This window comes from Sprattus sprattus (assembly GCF_963457725.1).
Source record: "Sprattus sprattus genome assembly, chromosome: 16".
Classification (NCBI taxonomy): Eukaryota; Metazoa; Chordata; class Actinopteri; order Clupeiformes; family Clupeidae; genus Sprattus; species Sprattus sprattus.
Window position 1 is genome coordinate 26,919,185 of NC_137914.1, and position 15,133 is coordinate 26,934,317.

The 15,133-nt window shown below is 45.2% G+C and overlaps 1 protein-coding gene across 2 annotated transcripts in view; it reads left to right on the forward strand.

The window, feature by feature from the left end:
* The window catches only part of arhgap46b (Rho GTPase activating protein 46b), an 89,750-nt gene extending 85,476 nt beyond the window's left edge, over positions 1 to 4,274 (forward strand). For both annotated transcript variants that reach the window (XM_080854155.1, XM_080854156.1), the window contains one exon: positions 662 to 4,274. In XM_080854155.1, the coding sequence (XP_080710281.1) occupies positions 662 to 856 (195 nt within the window). In that variant the 3' untranslated portion in view covers positions 857 to 4,274. The remainder of the gene's footprint in view (positions 1 to 661) is intronic.
* Positions 4,275 to 15,133: the final 10,859 nt, after the last annotated feature.

Consider the following 15,133-nt stretch of genomic DNA (forward strand, 5'->3'; position numbering starts at 1 on the left):
CACACACACATAATTGCACACGCACACACATAAGTGCACACGCACACACAAGCACGCACACACACACACACACACACACACAAGATAGTGAGAAATGCTGCAGAACAGCACAGGTCAGTGCGTGCCTGTGTGTGAGTAATGACTATAATGTGGTTAATGAGAGGTCCCAAGCAGTCTTCAGCTGACAAATGACTAGATGTGGGGATCACAGGAAAAGTGCCAGAGAGCTCACATCTGACCACACAAGCAGAGAGACAACCAGAACACACCGGTGGTGCGTGTTTCTATGTGTGTGTGTGTCTGCATGGGTTTGTGTACATGCTGGTGTGCATGTGTGTGTGTGTGTGTGTGTGTGAGGTGGGGCAGGTTGAGAAGGAAGTGAGTAACAAGCAATTGAGAAGAAAAGCAAAGAGACCAGATGTTGTGATCTCAGCCTCCAGTGGCCCTGGCTTTACTGCCACTGTGGTGGTGTTCAAATAGAACCCACTACAGACAGCACTTCCCACACAACACTCAGAACACACAGCACTTTCTCCCTCCCTTTCTCTCTCTCTCTCTCTCTTCAATGCAAAGAATAGAAAGCAATTTAACAGCACATTAATTGACACACCCTACCTTTTCTTTCTCTCTCGCCCTCTCTCTCTCTTTCTGATTCATGCAGGTCTTTGCCCAGCCAGTGAATGTGAGTAAGACTAAGATGGATGTGAACAACCTGGCCATGGTGATGGCTCCTAACTGCTTGCGCTGCCAGTCGGACGACCCCCGCATCATCTTCGAGAACACGCGCAAGGAGATGTCCTTTCTCCGCGTGCTCATCGTGCACCTGGACACCAGCTTCGTCAAGGGGATCATCTGAGCGTGCTCCTGGACTCTTCTGACCCAACGCCCCCCAGCTGTCCCAACCCCAATCAATCACTGTTCTCCTCCAGCATCATCTGTCCCACCCCCAATCAATCACTGTTCTCCTTCCAGTGACTCAAGACTGCAGACGGTTTTCTCCCTCTGAGTGGATTATCTCTTGTGCTTCGTATGATCTTTGCTGGGATTTGGACTGCTGTAAGAGTGATGTCTCCTCATGGTCTGGATCGCCACAGGGTCCTCTCCTGGCCTTTGGGTCTCCACAGGGTCCTCTCCAGGCCTTGACTCCGCACACTGGACTATGCTGGCCTCAAACTCAGCATGATGTGAGCAGCAATACTAAACCGTGCTGAAAAGCAGAGACTTATACTGTGTACAATTTTCCGTGCAGGGATGTTTTTTTTTTAACTTTTAAAGGCTTTTAAAGATGAGAGCATGAAGAGCACACGTGGTCTTTTTTCTTCTTCCTACCCTTTCTGTGATGGTGAACATCTTTGTCCAGGACCAGGACGATCACCATGGACATGTCAGAGAGTTCAACTTTTATCCTTTTTCGATCTTTAATTAAGCGTATGTGAGCAACATCCCCCCCCCCCCCCCCCCCTTCTCTCTCTAATTTAATTTGGAATGTTTTCGGTTGTTTATTTAATTCACATTCTTTGTAGGCACGGGCCTAGTGTGACCGCATGGAAGGTCTTAACCCTTCATCAGGTTGACAAACAATAGACCTGCTGTTTCGGTCCTCAGATGGAAGAAAATAAATATTTATACGTCCCTGAGAGCCTGGTAAAAAAGGCATGGCTAGCCAAACACACACCGTTCATGTGTGTGTGTGTGTGTGTGTGAGTGTGATTGTGTGTGTGCGTGCTGAAGGGAGAAATGCTGGCCCTGGCCTCTGAAGGCACGAGAAATCACATGTCCCGCACAGTTCGGCGGTAAATTTCCACCACAAATGAAAAACAAAGTGGAATGTTTCTCTCTGGAGCCTGTTCAGCTGTTTCACTGGAGACAATTACAGGAGGACCGAGAGCCAGTGGGAGGGCAGAGCAGCGGCCTGTGGGTGGTGGTAGTGATGGTGGAGCTGGTTCTTAAAAAATAGCTACTTCACCCCCCTCTCTTCCTGCCCCAGAGATGAACAATTATACCTTTGATGGAGCTATGAAAGATGCTAATTTTAACCAGTAGCAGGTCAGAGGAAAGGAATGCAAGGGGAGGCGAGCTGCGAAGGATCAGGTTCTTCTGTCATGGCAGAAAGATCTGGATGCTCTGCTAGACTGGAGCGATCTTCAAGGGCTACTCGTGTTATCTTAGTCCCACTTGGGACCACCCAGTGGGGGGATCTTTGTGCACGTAAAGGGTTACACAAATCTGAAATATGAGTGACAGTGATAGCCAAAGAACTATTTAGTGCCAGCGAGGGATAGGGTTCTCTGACGTTTTGGAGGAACCAGTGAAGTGTCGAAAAGACTTCTGAAATAACCATCCTGAGGGGAAAGCGCAGACTTTTTTGCTGATGAATTCTCTGTAATGATACAGTCAGGTAACATTCATTACCGTACTAAATACAAATACCATACAATAAGCTCAATGTTAGAAAATAAAGAAAATTAAAAAATGGGGGGAAACAAAACTAGTGATAGACTTTGGTTGTAGACTCAGGCCACAGCCACCTACTGGTTCCAGTTCTTAATCACACGCAGCACAAGTCAAACTGCTCTGAGGAAACCATTACCAAACCCAAACTAAACTGATATTTTTAGGCTAAAAAGGACTTTCCTATTCACCCTAAAGTCTGTACCTCAGACCGAAGGAGGGGTGGAAGAAAGCTGAAAGGCCAGCCTGCACAGTATATTTAGCTCTGTGGTCGTGTGCAGGACTGGGTTTTAGCACTCCCCTCTCTCTCCCACTGACTACCCACACTGACAGTGGTTGTCTGTACTGCACCATAGGTCACGTGCTGTGTGTATGTGTGTGTGAGAGAGAGAGAGAGAGAGAGAGAGAGAGTGTGTGTGTGTGTGTGTGACAGAGAGAGACTGGAACTGAATGAGTCGGAAAGTTTAGATTTGTGTATATGTTTGGGTATAGATAGACACATATAGTATTTTTTGGGTAGACTTCCCCAAAGCTACAGGTCCTAAAATTAAAGGGTACAGGCAGGCCCCAAATGGTCCCAAAATGGAGCATAGCAGGTTGTTAAAAACCTATTGCCTTCTGAACTGAATCTTCTACCTACTGTACTCTCTGTGTCTGGTCCCAGTTGTTCAGAAAATCAACTTGAATCGGTATGGTTTTGGAAAGCTTATGCAGCGACAGATACTTCTCCATAGATAATATACTACTCTTGACAACCTAAGGCCAGCTGGGTGTGTCACACATTCTCAGCTATTCTCAACTCAGCACTCTCCCTTACCAGCCCACAGGAGGAACCCTTCTGCAGTGCAGTGAGGTGTAGGGTTTGCTAGCCTGAAATACACTCTGGATAGAATTACCGGAGGTTCCAGTTCATTAAATACCTATCTCTTCTATCACCTTCTGTGCTCAGACTCTCTCTCTCCCGCTCTCTTCTTTCCCTCGTTCTTCCCTCCCTCTGACATGTGTAGAGCTTCAGACCTCGCCAGGGATTTCACTGTAATAAATACTCCAGTCAAAACAGCTAAAGGGGAATTTGAGGATTATGTGTACAGTAATCACATACAGACACACACATGCTTGCAGACAGACACGGGCAAGCACAATTCTACACAACCTTCCTACCCAGGGTCTGTTACATAGTTTCACCATGACTGGTTTGCGTGGAAAGATTCGGTCTCCAACCGTGTGTACATATGATGACATGTGAATAGCCACACGCTGCTGATTACTGTATGTTTAAACCATGACTCATGCTGTTTGAGTCGTCAAGAACGCAGAGGAAGAAATAAGATAAGAAACACATTCAGAGTTTTGTTATTTTCTTGTTTCAGTTGTTGGTTCTCTCCCCTTTGCCCTCCAGTTTAAATCCATGCATTTCTGTGTTGATAGATGTGTAAATATACGCTCCAGCCTCTCCCAGCGGGTGATGACTGGTCAATAGTGTGATTGATAAGAGAGGAAGCAGGAGAGTGATACCCCCACACACACATACCCCTCCTAATGTTTGCACTTAATACCCCCTCCACTTACTACATACCCCCACCCTCGGGCTCTTCTCTGGTGTGAGTGTTGTAGGCTCACACCGGAGTTGATGTATAATTGATCTTTGTTGTAAATGCTCTTGGCAAGTTTTTCCTTCCTTTTTTCTTCCGGAGGTATGTTATGCGTGCGAGTGTGAGTGTGTGAAAAAAAATGCAAAATCTTTGTTGGATGTGGATGCATTTAGATATCCATAGTTTCCTAAATAATAAATAATTGCGGGAAAAAAATAAAGTTTGTAAATTTACTGAGAAGAAATGGACTGCAATGCTTCTGTCAGTGTGGTTGTTTGCCCACCCATACACACACACACACACACACACACACACACACACACACACACACACACACACACACACACACACACACACACACACACACACACACACAACTATTCACCACATACTGTATGTACATGGTTGACAGATCTACAAAATGAACTCCAGATGTTAAGGCTCTGTGTTTCCCCTACAACAACACAGGCAACATGCGAAAGACAATGAGATTGAAAGCCCTAGCCTTAATCCCCCTATCCCTCCGTAATCCAAATGTGCTGATTCACTGCAGCACCCACAGCCGTGACACCAGGGCGACACACTCCCTGACCCCATTCGCACGCCGGGCTCACTGGAGACATTTTGCGGGCCTTGGGTCCAGGGAATGGCCTTGATTCTGCCCACAACCAAGATTATCAGGATTCCAGATGGATTTAGGAGGCTTGCTGCTGTCATATTTGTACCTCAGCTGGTAGAATGTGACCCAGAGCAACAAGGCTATAACACTATAAGTCACGGGCTCAATTCTTAACAAGCACAAATACTAACACACAGGTAGTACTTCATTTGAGCCCTCCTTCTAGAGAGAGGGAGAGAGAGAGAGAGGTGAAGGAGAGGCAAAGGAACATAACATGAGTGGTATGAGGTAACAACAGAGATCTAGGAAAGTGGGAGGAGCCAGAGAAGGTAACATATAAGACCAGGGGAGATGTCATGGTTAGCAATTGAGGAGCTGACTGCATCCTGACTTACAACTAAGATGGCAACAAGATCAGTATCAAGCGCCCCTCCACCACGACAACAGCAGCAACATCAAGCACCCCTCCACCACGACAACATCAGCATCAAGCACCCCTCCACCATGACAACAGCAGCAACATCAAGCACCACTCCACCACCACAACAACATCAGCATCAAGCACCCCTCCACCACGACAACATCAGCATCAAGCACCCCTCCACCACGACAACATCAGCATCAAGCACCCCTCAACCACGACAACATCAGCATCAAGCACCCCTCCACCACGACAACATCAGCATCAAGCACCCCTCCACCACGACAACATCCGCAACATCAAGCACCCCTCCACCACGACAAAAACAGCATCAAGCACCCCTCCACCACGACAACATCAGCATCAAGCACCCCTCCACCAGCACAACAACATCAGCATCAAGCACCCCTCCACCACGACAACAGCAGCAACATCAAGCACCCCTCCACCACGACAACATCAGCATCTAGCACCCCTCCACCACGACGACAGCAGCAACATCAAGCACCCCTCCACCACGACAGCAACATCAGCATCAAGCGACTCTCAGGGTGCTACATCTGCCTCTAGTGCAGATTCTGATCATGTCAACACAAACATGGCCACCCATTACAAACTGGGAATAAGTAGAGCTATCCTTTATTTGTATACTACAGTGTAGTTCATTACTGGTATGAGGAGTATCTTCGTACACATGTGTCTGTGTGTGGGGGAAGGTGGAGTGATAAAAATGAAATACTTTTTTATTTTGCATTTCTATAGCTGTATGTTCATATTGCCCCCCTCACCATACATCATCATCTTCTCCTCATTACACCATGCTTTTGTCTCTAATTTCTTCATGTGTTGCCTGTAATGATTCTGCATGAGTTTTTATTGGTGAGATAAAGGGTTAAACCGAGTCTGAAGCCGCCTCAAGGAGCATTACAGGACCTGGCAGACATTTATTACACTCATAACAAGCCAGCAACTTGAGGCCGACACCAAGACCAATGATGTTGGTGTTGTGAGGGAACGTAGAGAGTTACAGGGCAGACGGAATTATGCTGTGAGAATAAGGTGTGTGTGCATGTGTGTGTGTGTGTTTGAGAGAGAGAAAGAGAGAGAGAGAGAGAGTGTGTGTGTCTGTCTGTTTGTGTAGGTGAAAGAGAGATCTGGGATTTCGAACTGTGCAGTCCATCAATAAATAAAGCAACATGATCTCTCCTCTCTGCTCAAAACGCAGAGCTGACATTTCTTAATGGAATAACAGGATTTTGTAAATATGACTTATTTGACCTATTATTCAATATTCATAACTGATAAATTAAAATTCATGATTCAGGATACATGTGTGTGTGTGTGAGAGGATGGACATGTGTGTGTGTGTGAGAGGATGGACAGAGGAAAATGGAGAAAAAAGAGATGGACATAAATTGGGCAGAAGATAGAAAGAAAGAAAGAAAGAAAGAGGGAGATGGAGATAGGATAAAAGGGGGAAAGAAAAGAGTCAGAGATATAGAAACAAAGAAACTGGCCCCAGCTGGTGGGTAATTAGCACTGGAGCTGGTGAGATGACACATCTGACAGCAGCAGCAGAGAGGAATGTGTGTGTGGGTATGTGTGTGTGTGTAGGTATACGTAAGCCTATGTTTGATATTCTGTGTGTGTATGTATGTGCATTTAACAACATGTGCATTAATGTATATGATGGGAAACCCATAGTGTATGTTCATCACCATGAGAAAAAAACAACCACAATAATAACCCACTCCAGGTCCTCTCCACCAGGGACCCATGCAGTACCTTCAATCAAGACCCCCAAAACAGTTTTATAACCTGCATGCTGTAGCCTTCATGTTTCAACACAGGACACATAAAATACTGTCGTTTACAAATCCTTTCTTCCCCACTTCATGTGGTTCTTCCTATATAAGCTGGACTATATACCAGAGGAATGAAGAGAATATTACTGCAAGTTGAAGGAGGGGGGGGGCAGCAGAGGAAAGTCTACAACTGCATCTGTGTGCACAGCAGTGCAATTCTACAGGTCTTTACTGAAAACATAACTCAGTCCCCCCAGGATTTTGAGGGCCTTTTTTGTGATAGTTGTGGCCTAAAATTACTGATTTCGCGGGGGCTTTTCCAAAAAGTTTGTTGCGATTAAATTGTGGGATCAAGTGAACGTTGCGATAAAAAGTTGCTTATTTCCCTCTTTGTAATTACAATTGAGTTCTTTGTTGAAAAATAAATAATATATTAACAAACATTCTCTAAAGAACCAAACCGTTGATAAATGGTCCTCTAAATATCCTTACCAACATGCCAAACAAAAGATTACCAGTACTACAAAAATGTAGCATAAAAGGCTGTTCTGCCCTCTGCTTATTTAGGTCAGAAAATGTATATTGTTTGTGTTGTTGTGTTGTAGCGAATTTACAACTGTTTCCAAAAACGTAGAGATAATATTCAATCAGAGTCAGAAGTCCGGAGTCCGATAAACTGAAGTTTTATTCAATCCTGCAGACAGATCATCCAAATATGAGAGTGGGGGTCCCCGGGCAAACTCTGAATTCTAAGACCCAATGCATTGTCTTTTATACTCATAATTCGTCAGTTTATGCATCATGGTCATCACCTTATCTAAAAATGACCCAATCAGAATATTCCCTTATACTTTCACACATTTTATCCTCATTATTAGCCACTCAGAATATTCTCGCTCACCTGTTGCGAGGGTACTTTTGCTTTGGGGAGGAAAGATCCTCCTGCCAATTTTCTTGGTTATCACATGATGAAAGGCTATGTCTGGCCTTGAAAGGCCTCATCGTGTGTGTGTATTTGAATGGTTGTGTATCCATGTGTGTAGGTGTGTGTGAATCTGTGTGTGTGTATGTGTATGTGTAATTGAGTGTTTGTTTGAATGTGTGTATGTGTGTGTGCGTGTATGTGTGTATATAGAAGTGTACATATGCATGTGTGTGTATGTGTAAGTGTATCTCTGTATGTGTGTGTATGTATAAGTGTGTGTGAGTGTGGGTGTAAATGGGTGACCCACTCCTAACTGCTTTGTAACTTTCCACTGCCCTGCACCTGCACTCTGGTTTTCATGCTTGACCTTACATGATACCCATCCCTGCGCACAGGCCTAGTGACAATTGTAGCTGCAATTCTGCTCTATGACCACCATGGCACTGTTTGACAATGATGTTTGACAATGATAATTTTCAACAGTTGTTATGGAAACGAACACAGGACTTTTATTTTGACATCATTCAAATGTTCGTCTCGTGGGAATGGCAACAGCTGTTAGACAGTTATCTAGAAACATAGCTAGTTATGCTACGTTATCCTAAACAGATAGGGGGAACAGTACATAGGATTTACTTATCCACAATGAAGTGCATCTGTTGGAATTACAAAAGGACCACAAGTAAGACTGAATAAAATGTTATGAATATATCAGCCTACACATTAAACTGCGTTTAATTTCCATGCCTGGTGTAGCCATTCTCATTGTTTACAATGGATTAGAACTCTGCTAGTGTCTGCAGGGCAGGAGAAAGTTGTGGGAGACGACAATGATTTGTCAAATTTGCGGGAAAGTTGCGGTGATGTGTTAAAATTGCTACGTTGCGCTGAATTCGCGTGAATTGGCGCGATCGTGACATCGCGGAATCCTGGAGGGTCTGATAACTGCTGGAAGCCATGCTGACACTAGGGGAGATACAGATATGCAGTTTTCAAAACGTGAAGCAAAGGTAGCGAAGAAGATGAAGAGAGGAATCGGTAGACATGGAGGATGTGAAATATTAGGTTCAGATGTTTTCAACAATTGGCTGAAATAATCAGCAAATGTTATTTTAAATAAGAATAAAAAGATGTACCTTCAGCACACACCTTACTACAGTTACTTAGAACAGTGGTTCTCAACCTTTTTTCAGTGATGTACCCCCTGTGAAATATTTTTTGAGCCAAGTACCCCCTAACCAGCGCAAAGCATTTTTGATTGAAAAAAAATATGTAATACACAGCGCTATGCCATCATTGTCTGATTTATTAAACTGTCAACACTGAAGATTGAACATTGTTGCATTGAACTGAGGGTGTTTGCAATTACATTTTAGTAAGAAACTTGTGCTTGTGCTTCACTGAAAATCTTTGTCAGTCTTGGTGACAGGGAGACAACTGCTGTGATCAAGCTCTTCTGCACAGTCTGTTTCTCTGCTTTGTTTTGATCAGTCATTGCAGAGAAAGAGGCCTCACATAAATATGTGGAGGCAAAGGGTAGCTGCTCCAAAGCGCTCTCTCCCGGGTCAGGTTGCTCCTGTGTGAGTGTGGATGTGGCAAACTTCATCTGGAGGCCACGGTCAGATGACACTTCCAGGAGTGTTTCCAGATTAGTGACAGGTAGCTTACTTCCACTTGCTTCGGACAGGAGAAATGGGGTTTTCACCCAATCCAGCTGTGTAGACTTATCCTCCATATCAGGAAAGTAGGAAATTGAAAATTAAATGTTTTAACCAAATTCGTCAAATGTCCCACGATGTCCAACTTGACTGGAGCTCTGTCCACATCCTCACTAGAGAGAAAATCATCCATCTGAGGAAAGCAGGTAATATTCCCCTGTGCAGAGGCTCTTCTCCACAGCTCTGCTTTCTTCAGGAAGCCTCCCACCTTGTCATACAGTTTTAAAATGCTGGTGTCCTTTCCCTGCAGATATATTCAGTTCGTTCAGTTTGCTGAATACATCTGCCAGATAGCACATATTTGCAACTGTGTGGCATGCGGTGATCTGTGCTCAATCATAAAGGTGTGTACTTCAGATCATAATTCCCACAGCCGTTTGAGTATTCTCCCTCGAGAGCGCCAACGCACTTCTGTGTGCAGCAGGAGTTGTGTGTGTTCAGGTCCCATGTTTTCGCGAAAACAATTGCGCTTATAATACAGTTACTTGCCAAAACGATAGAAGACATTCCTCCATAATACCTCTTTTTAAAGAGTTTGTTGCCATTTCGTGATTTCCGCTAAGAAAAAAAATGTTTTTCACACAAATGCGTACCAACCGGATACTTGCGGAATGAATGAAAGAAGCAAAAAACCTGTTTCCAATGGCAGCGGTCATAAACTTTTCGCAGTGTGAATCAAGAAATTACAAACCTGTGAACGCAGACATTTAACCCACATATGGATACAAATCAACAGAATTTTTAGGAACATTCTGAAGAGCCGTATAATAACTATTTTTAACGGATTTTTGAATGGAGGCTAATTTTAAATATATCTTTAAAAAATCTCACGTACCCCCTGGACTACCTTCACGTACCCCCAGGGGTACGCGTACCCCCGGTTGAGAACCACTGACTTAGAAATACCTCTGGCCTTTTCTCTCCTTCCAGATTTAGCCTACTCTATATAAAGGTTCCCTTTCAGCTCAAGGTATCTCATATTCAGTGTCAATTCCTTTCTGTCATTTTATTTTACTTTAAGACTCTTGGAATAGTATGGTGAAAAAGTGCAAAAATACTGAGCCTACTGGGCAGTATTCGCTAGGTGCATAGCAATGGCGCCTGTTTCCGGTTGTGACGCGGCTGTGGGTTTGACAATATCCGGTATACCTCAGCGGGCCCTATCTTGCACCCAGCGCAATTGACATTGTCACCGACGCATGTATCATTCCCAAGGGCGTAACCACGCATTCTTTGGGGGGGACGTGTCCCCCCCAATACTGAGAAAGTACCAATCTGTCCCCCCCAATATACAACAGAAATTATGTTAAATATTTGTTCTCCTTTTATGAACCCTGTCAATGGATCGGTCTCCCGTTATGTCCTATTTATTTTCAATGTATTTCCGTTTGTTAAGAAAAATATAAGCGTGTGATTCCACCCTCCTCACTTGTGTGAATTTGTTTGAATCCACCTTGCGTCGTTCTGCGTTGTCATGGTTACCTAACACTTTTCCAGACAGTAAGGAAGTTGATACCGAGCTTAATGTGTAAGCAGATAAAACGTGTAGCCTCATAAAATCAGAATATAAAATGATAGATCATAAACCAGGGGCACCTTGCAACCGATTTAGTGAACTTATTTTGTTTAATTTTAAGAGTTAGAAATAAAATAGTCCCGAGAAGCACAGGACTCCCGCCTGTATGAGATTATTGTGGCAAGTGCACGGATTTGGTCGTGAGTGAGCCTCGCTAGCGTGCAGTCAGTGATAACGTCTAGTAAACAGACTTAGGAGACCTGACCCAAGCTGGTTAAAGCTGCCATAACCAGATGCTGGATATAAAGGTAAAGCACATGAAGTTTCAAATAGTAAAAGAAACTAAATTGTTAAATCATCACGAGCAAATGGTAGATGTCGTTGCTCTCTTGAATCCTGCCTACTCAGTAGCTCCGCCAGCTATAACTAGCTAGTGAACTCTAGCCTACAACGTTAACCTACTCACTTGAGCTGCAAATCCCTATCATGCTAAAGTATAATTAGCACCTATCTAAGCAGATGTCTTCAACATTTTTATTGTTATAAATGTGTTAATTTTTCTAAAAACCCACTAGAGGACACTATTTAAAAGGATATTTTCAAAAAAAATCTTATGGGGGAGCATGCCCCCTGACCCCCCTAGTTTTGCTGGGTAACAGGAAAAATAATAGGTTTTATCTAGGAGATTTTTTATTTGGACCCCCCCAATGTCTATACCATGGTTACGCCCTTGATCATTCCTATTTTGCACCCGGCGCACAGCGTGATTTTCCCTCCAGAGGCGCGCGTCGAAATGAACTTGCGCCGAAATGGGCTGGGCTGAACAGAGAAGGCGTTTCTCAGGCGCAAGTCTTCCTTGGTGGTATTTTGCAGTTTCAAAACAACAGTGCGCCGTAGACCAGAAAAAACCTAGTCTAATATCAGAGGCGCATTGTGTAGAGTCTGTGGCGCGTATTCAGACGCTATTTTAAGGGCGCGTGTTTGGCCGCACAGTAAGACCTATAGGCTACACTTTACTTCTCTCGTCTACACGAGAGATTTACACCAATTTTTTGGCAAGCCATATATAATTACAAGGAAAATAAAGTATTTACCACATGAGGAAATCATTGTGATATCCATATCCAAGATATTTTAAAAATAGGCATACATCTAGCGTACATATTAACCCAAATGATTCAGGTTAATTGTAATGGCGGTTCAAACCAGACTGGTTGGCCAATAGCGGCATGACACATAGGTATATAAAGACACCTGTCTAAATGGGTTCTCCGTCAAGAGCCCGGAAACAGAGCTGAAGAACAATTCCGATATTCTGAAGACTGTCATACCGTCATGTAAGTCCATTAAGAACCTTACCCGCCGACGTACCAGTTAGGTTGCGGTTTATCGTAATTTTTGTCCAATGCGCAGTGAAATGGAATACATCTTGGGGCAGAGGATTGGACGCCAGAGGGAGAGGGTCTACCGGCCCAGGCAGACCTATCTTTCTTTGAGTGAGGGTGAATGCAGGCGAAAGCTACGCCTGACCCGTCAGGCTGTGACTGATGTCTGCCATCTCCTGGCAGATCAGCTGGGGACAGACGCACACTGTCCCTATGCCCTCCCCGTTGCGGTCCAAGTAACAGCGGCACTGCATTTTTATGCGTCTGGGTCGTTCCAGCACCCCCTCAGCTCTATTGGAGGCATATCACAGTCTGCAATAAGTTCGGCTATACAAGCAGTTAAGTCAGGTCTAGTCCGACACCCGACAGCCAGGAGAGGGCTACGCAGGCGTTCTGGGAGAAGTATGGGTTCCCTGGCGTCCTTGGCGCTATAGACTGCACCCATATTCACATACGTGCCCCCCCAGTAAACGCACTGATTTATGTTAACCGCAAGGGAACACATTCTATAAACATCCAAGCCATTTGCGATGCCACTTCACATGTCTGTCACGTTTTTGCCAACTATCCTGGCTCAAGCCACGACTCATTCATTTTGGCAAACTCGTCAATTCCTGCCCTTTTCGAGGGGAATCCTCCATTGGATGGGTGGCTGTTGGGGGACAACGGCTATCCATTAAAAACCTGGCTAATGACGCCTTTTATCAACCCTGCAACCGTGCGCGAAACTCATTTTAACAGAAAACACACACACACACACACACACACACAGTATAATAGAGCGAACATTTGGGATTCTAAAAATGCGCTTCAGGTGTTTGGACAGGTCAGGTGGTACTTTACAGTACAGTCCTCAAAAAGTTGCAGCATTCTTTGTGGCATGTTGTGTTTTACACAACATTGCAATTAATCATGGATGTGTCAATGACATAAATGAGGATAGTTTAGAGGACTTTAGAAGATGCAGAAGCAGCACGAGAGAGGAGAGCTCACCTGACAGAAGCGCTACTTCCTCTATAATGAGGTAAGCAAACCATTGCCATCTCCAATGCATACATAACATAGTGATTCAGTGAGGGTGAATCCAAAACATCGGAAAGTATGTTTTTGTGACTTTTATTTCAAAACGAATGCTAGTAACTGAAAAAAAATACAAACGAGAAATGAAAAGTAGAAACATTTCTCCAAACAAGCATGGGAAATAATGCCGTGATCGTTTCTGGTAACACACGTTCTGGTGGCCTCACGGGAGGTGGATCTGCCTCGACCTAGGACCTACGGCAGCAGAGGACATCGCCACGGAAATAATGTTTTCCCTCCTCTCTTCCGCAGGGGTCTACGGCGGGACTCGAGACCTGAGGGCCCGGGAGTGGCCAACCTCCTTGTACTCCTGGTGGAGTAGGTGGACGGAGATGGAGTGGGGGGAGGGGGGGGGGGGATGGGCACAACAGGAGGGGGTGGTGGTGTATATAGAGGCCCATGCTCCATCACTGCAGCTATTCTCTCCAAGCTGGAGGCGATGCGTTCCAGTGGCCGCAGCAACATCGCCACTCGGTCGAGACGGGCACCAGTGCTCCGCCTCATCCCGGACAGCTCCCGCTCCAGCATGTTGAAGCCAGCTTGCTGGAGCTGCAGGATCGGGTGGTCATCCGGGCTGGCGATGCTGCCACGGCGTGTAGTGCGCCTGGCTCCTCTGCCCGTTGGAGGTGGCACGGCTTCCTCCCCAGCTGGCCCATGCACACTGAGCGGCTCTTGCGCACTGGTACCGAGGCCAGGGTCTTCTTCCTGTGAAGCTGCGTGACATTTGATTTATTGTATTGCTTTGTTGCATTTATTTCATGCCAGTATTATTATAAATCTTGTAAACTCATCTCTGTGTATGTGGACTTTATTTATGTACCTTGGGTTTCGTCAGCTGGTGCACTGAGTTTGATGCCGATTTCCATGCCCCCAAATCCCTGCACGCTCTCAGGCGTGAGGGTAGACGTGGCAATGTCCTCTGCTGCCGTCAGGTCCTGGGTCGAGGCAGATCCACCCGTGAGGCCACGAGAACGTGTGTTACCTGCCAGCTTGGATTGCCCACGTCTCCGGACGTCATTATAGCGTTTTCGGCATTGTGTAGCCGTTTTCGGGTGCCCCGTAGCAGAAACAATCACGGCAATATCTTCCCATGCTTGCTTGACTTTGCTAACTTTTGGAGGGTTTCTCGCATCCCCATTTATATCTATCTCCCGGCTTTTTACGGCCCTGACGAGCACGTCGGTCTCCTCGGCTGTGAACTTTTACGGTCTTCCTCCAGGTAATTCCGCCATTATAATAACAAGCCGCTATGGAATATGCGCTCCTCGCTCTTAAAGGGAATGTGAGATGACGCTCTGATTGGTTTATTGCATATTACGCCCAAACCACACCTATGGCTGAGTAACCTCCTTTGGACCAACCCATTTGACATTTGCGCCGGACGCAAGTGTGTTTTTCCCACTGTTATAATAGCAAATGCGCCGTATAGCCGCCCACACAGCTACTTGTGTTTGGCGCTGTCCTACTTGCGTTTCTGGTCGTTAAAATAGGGCCCAGCGTTTGACAGCTAGAGCGGCAACACCCACAAGTTTGACAGCTAGAGCGGCAAAACCCACAAGTTTGTTTTTATTATTCGCTGGTATGAGTGTTATAGAGGGGGGTCGGGAAATGTGTTATCCCT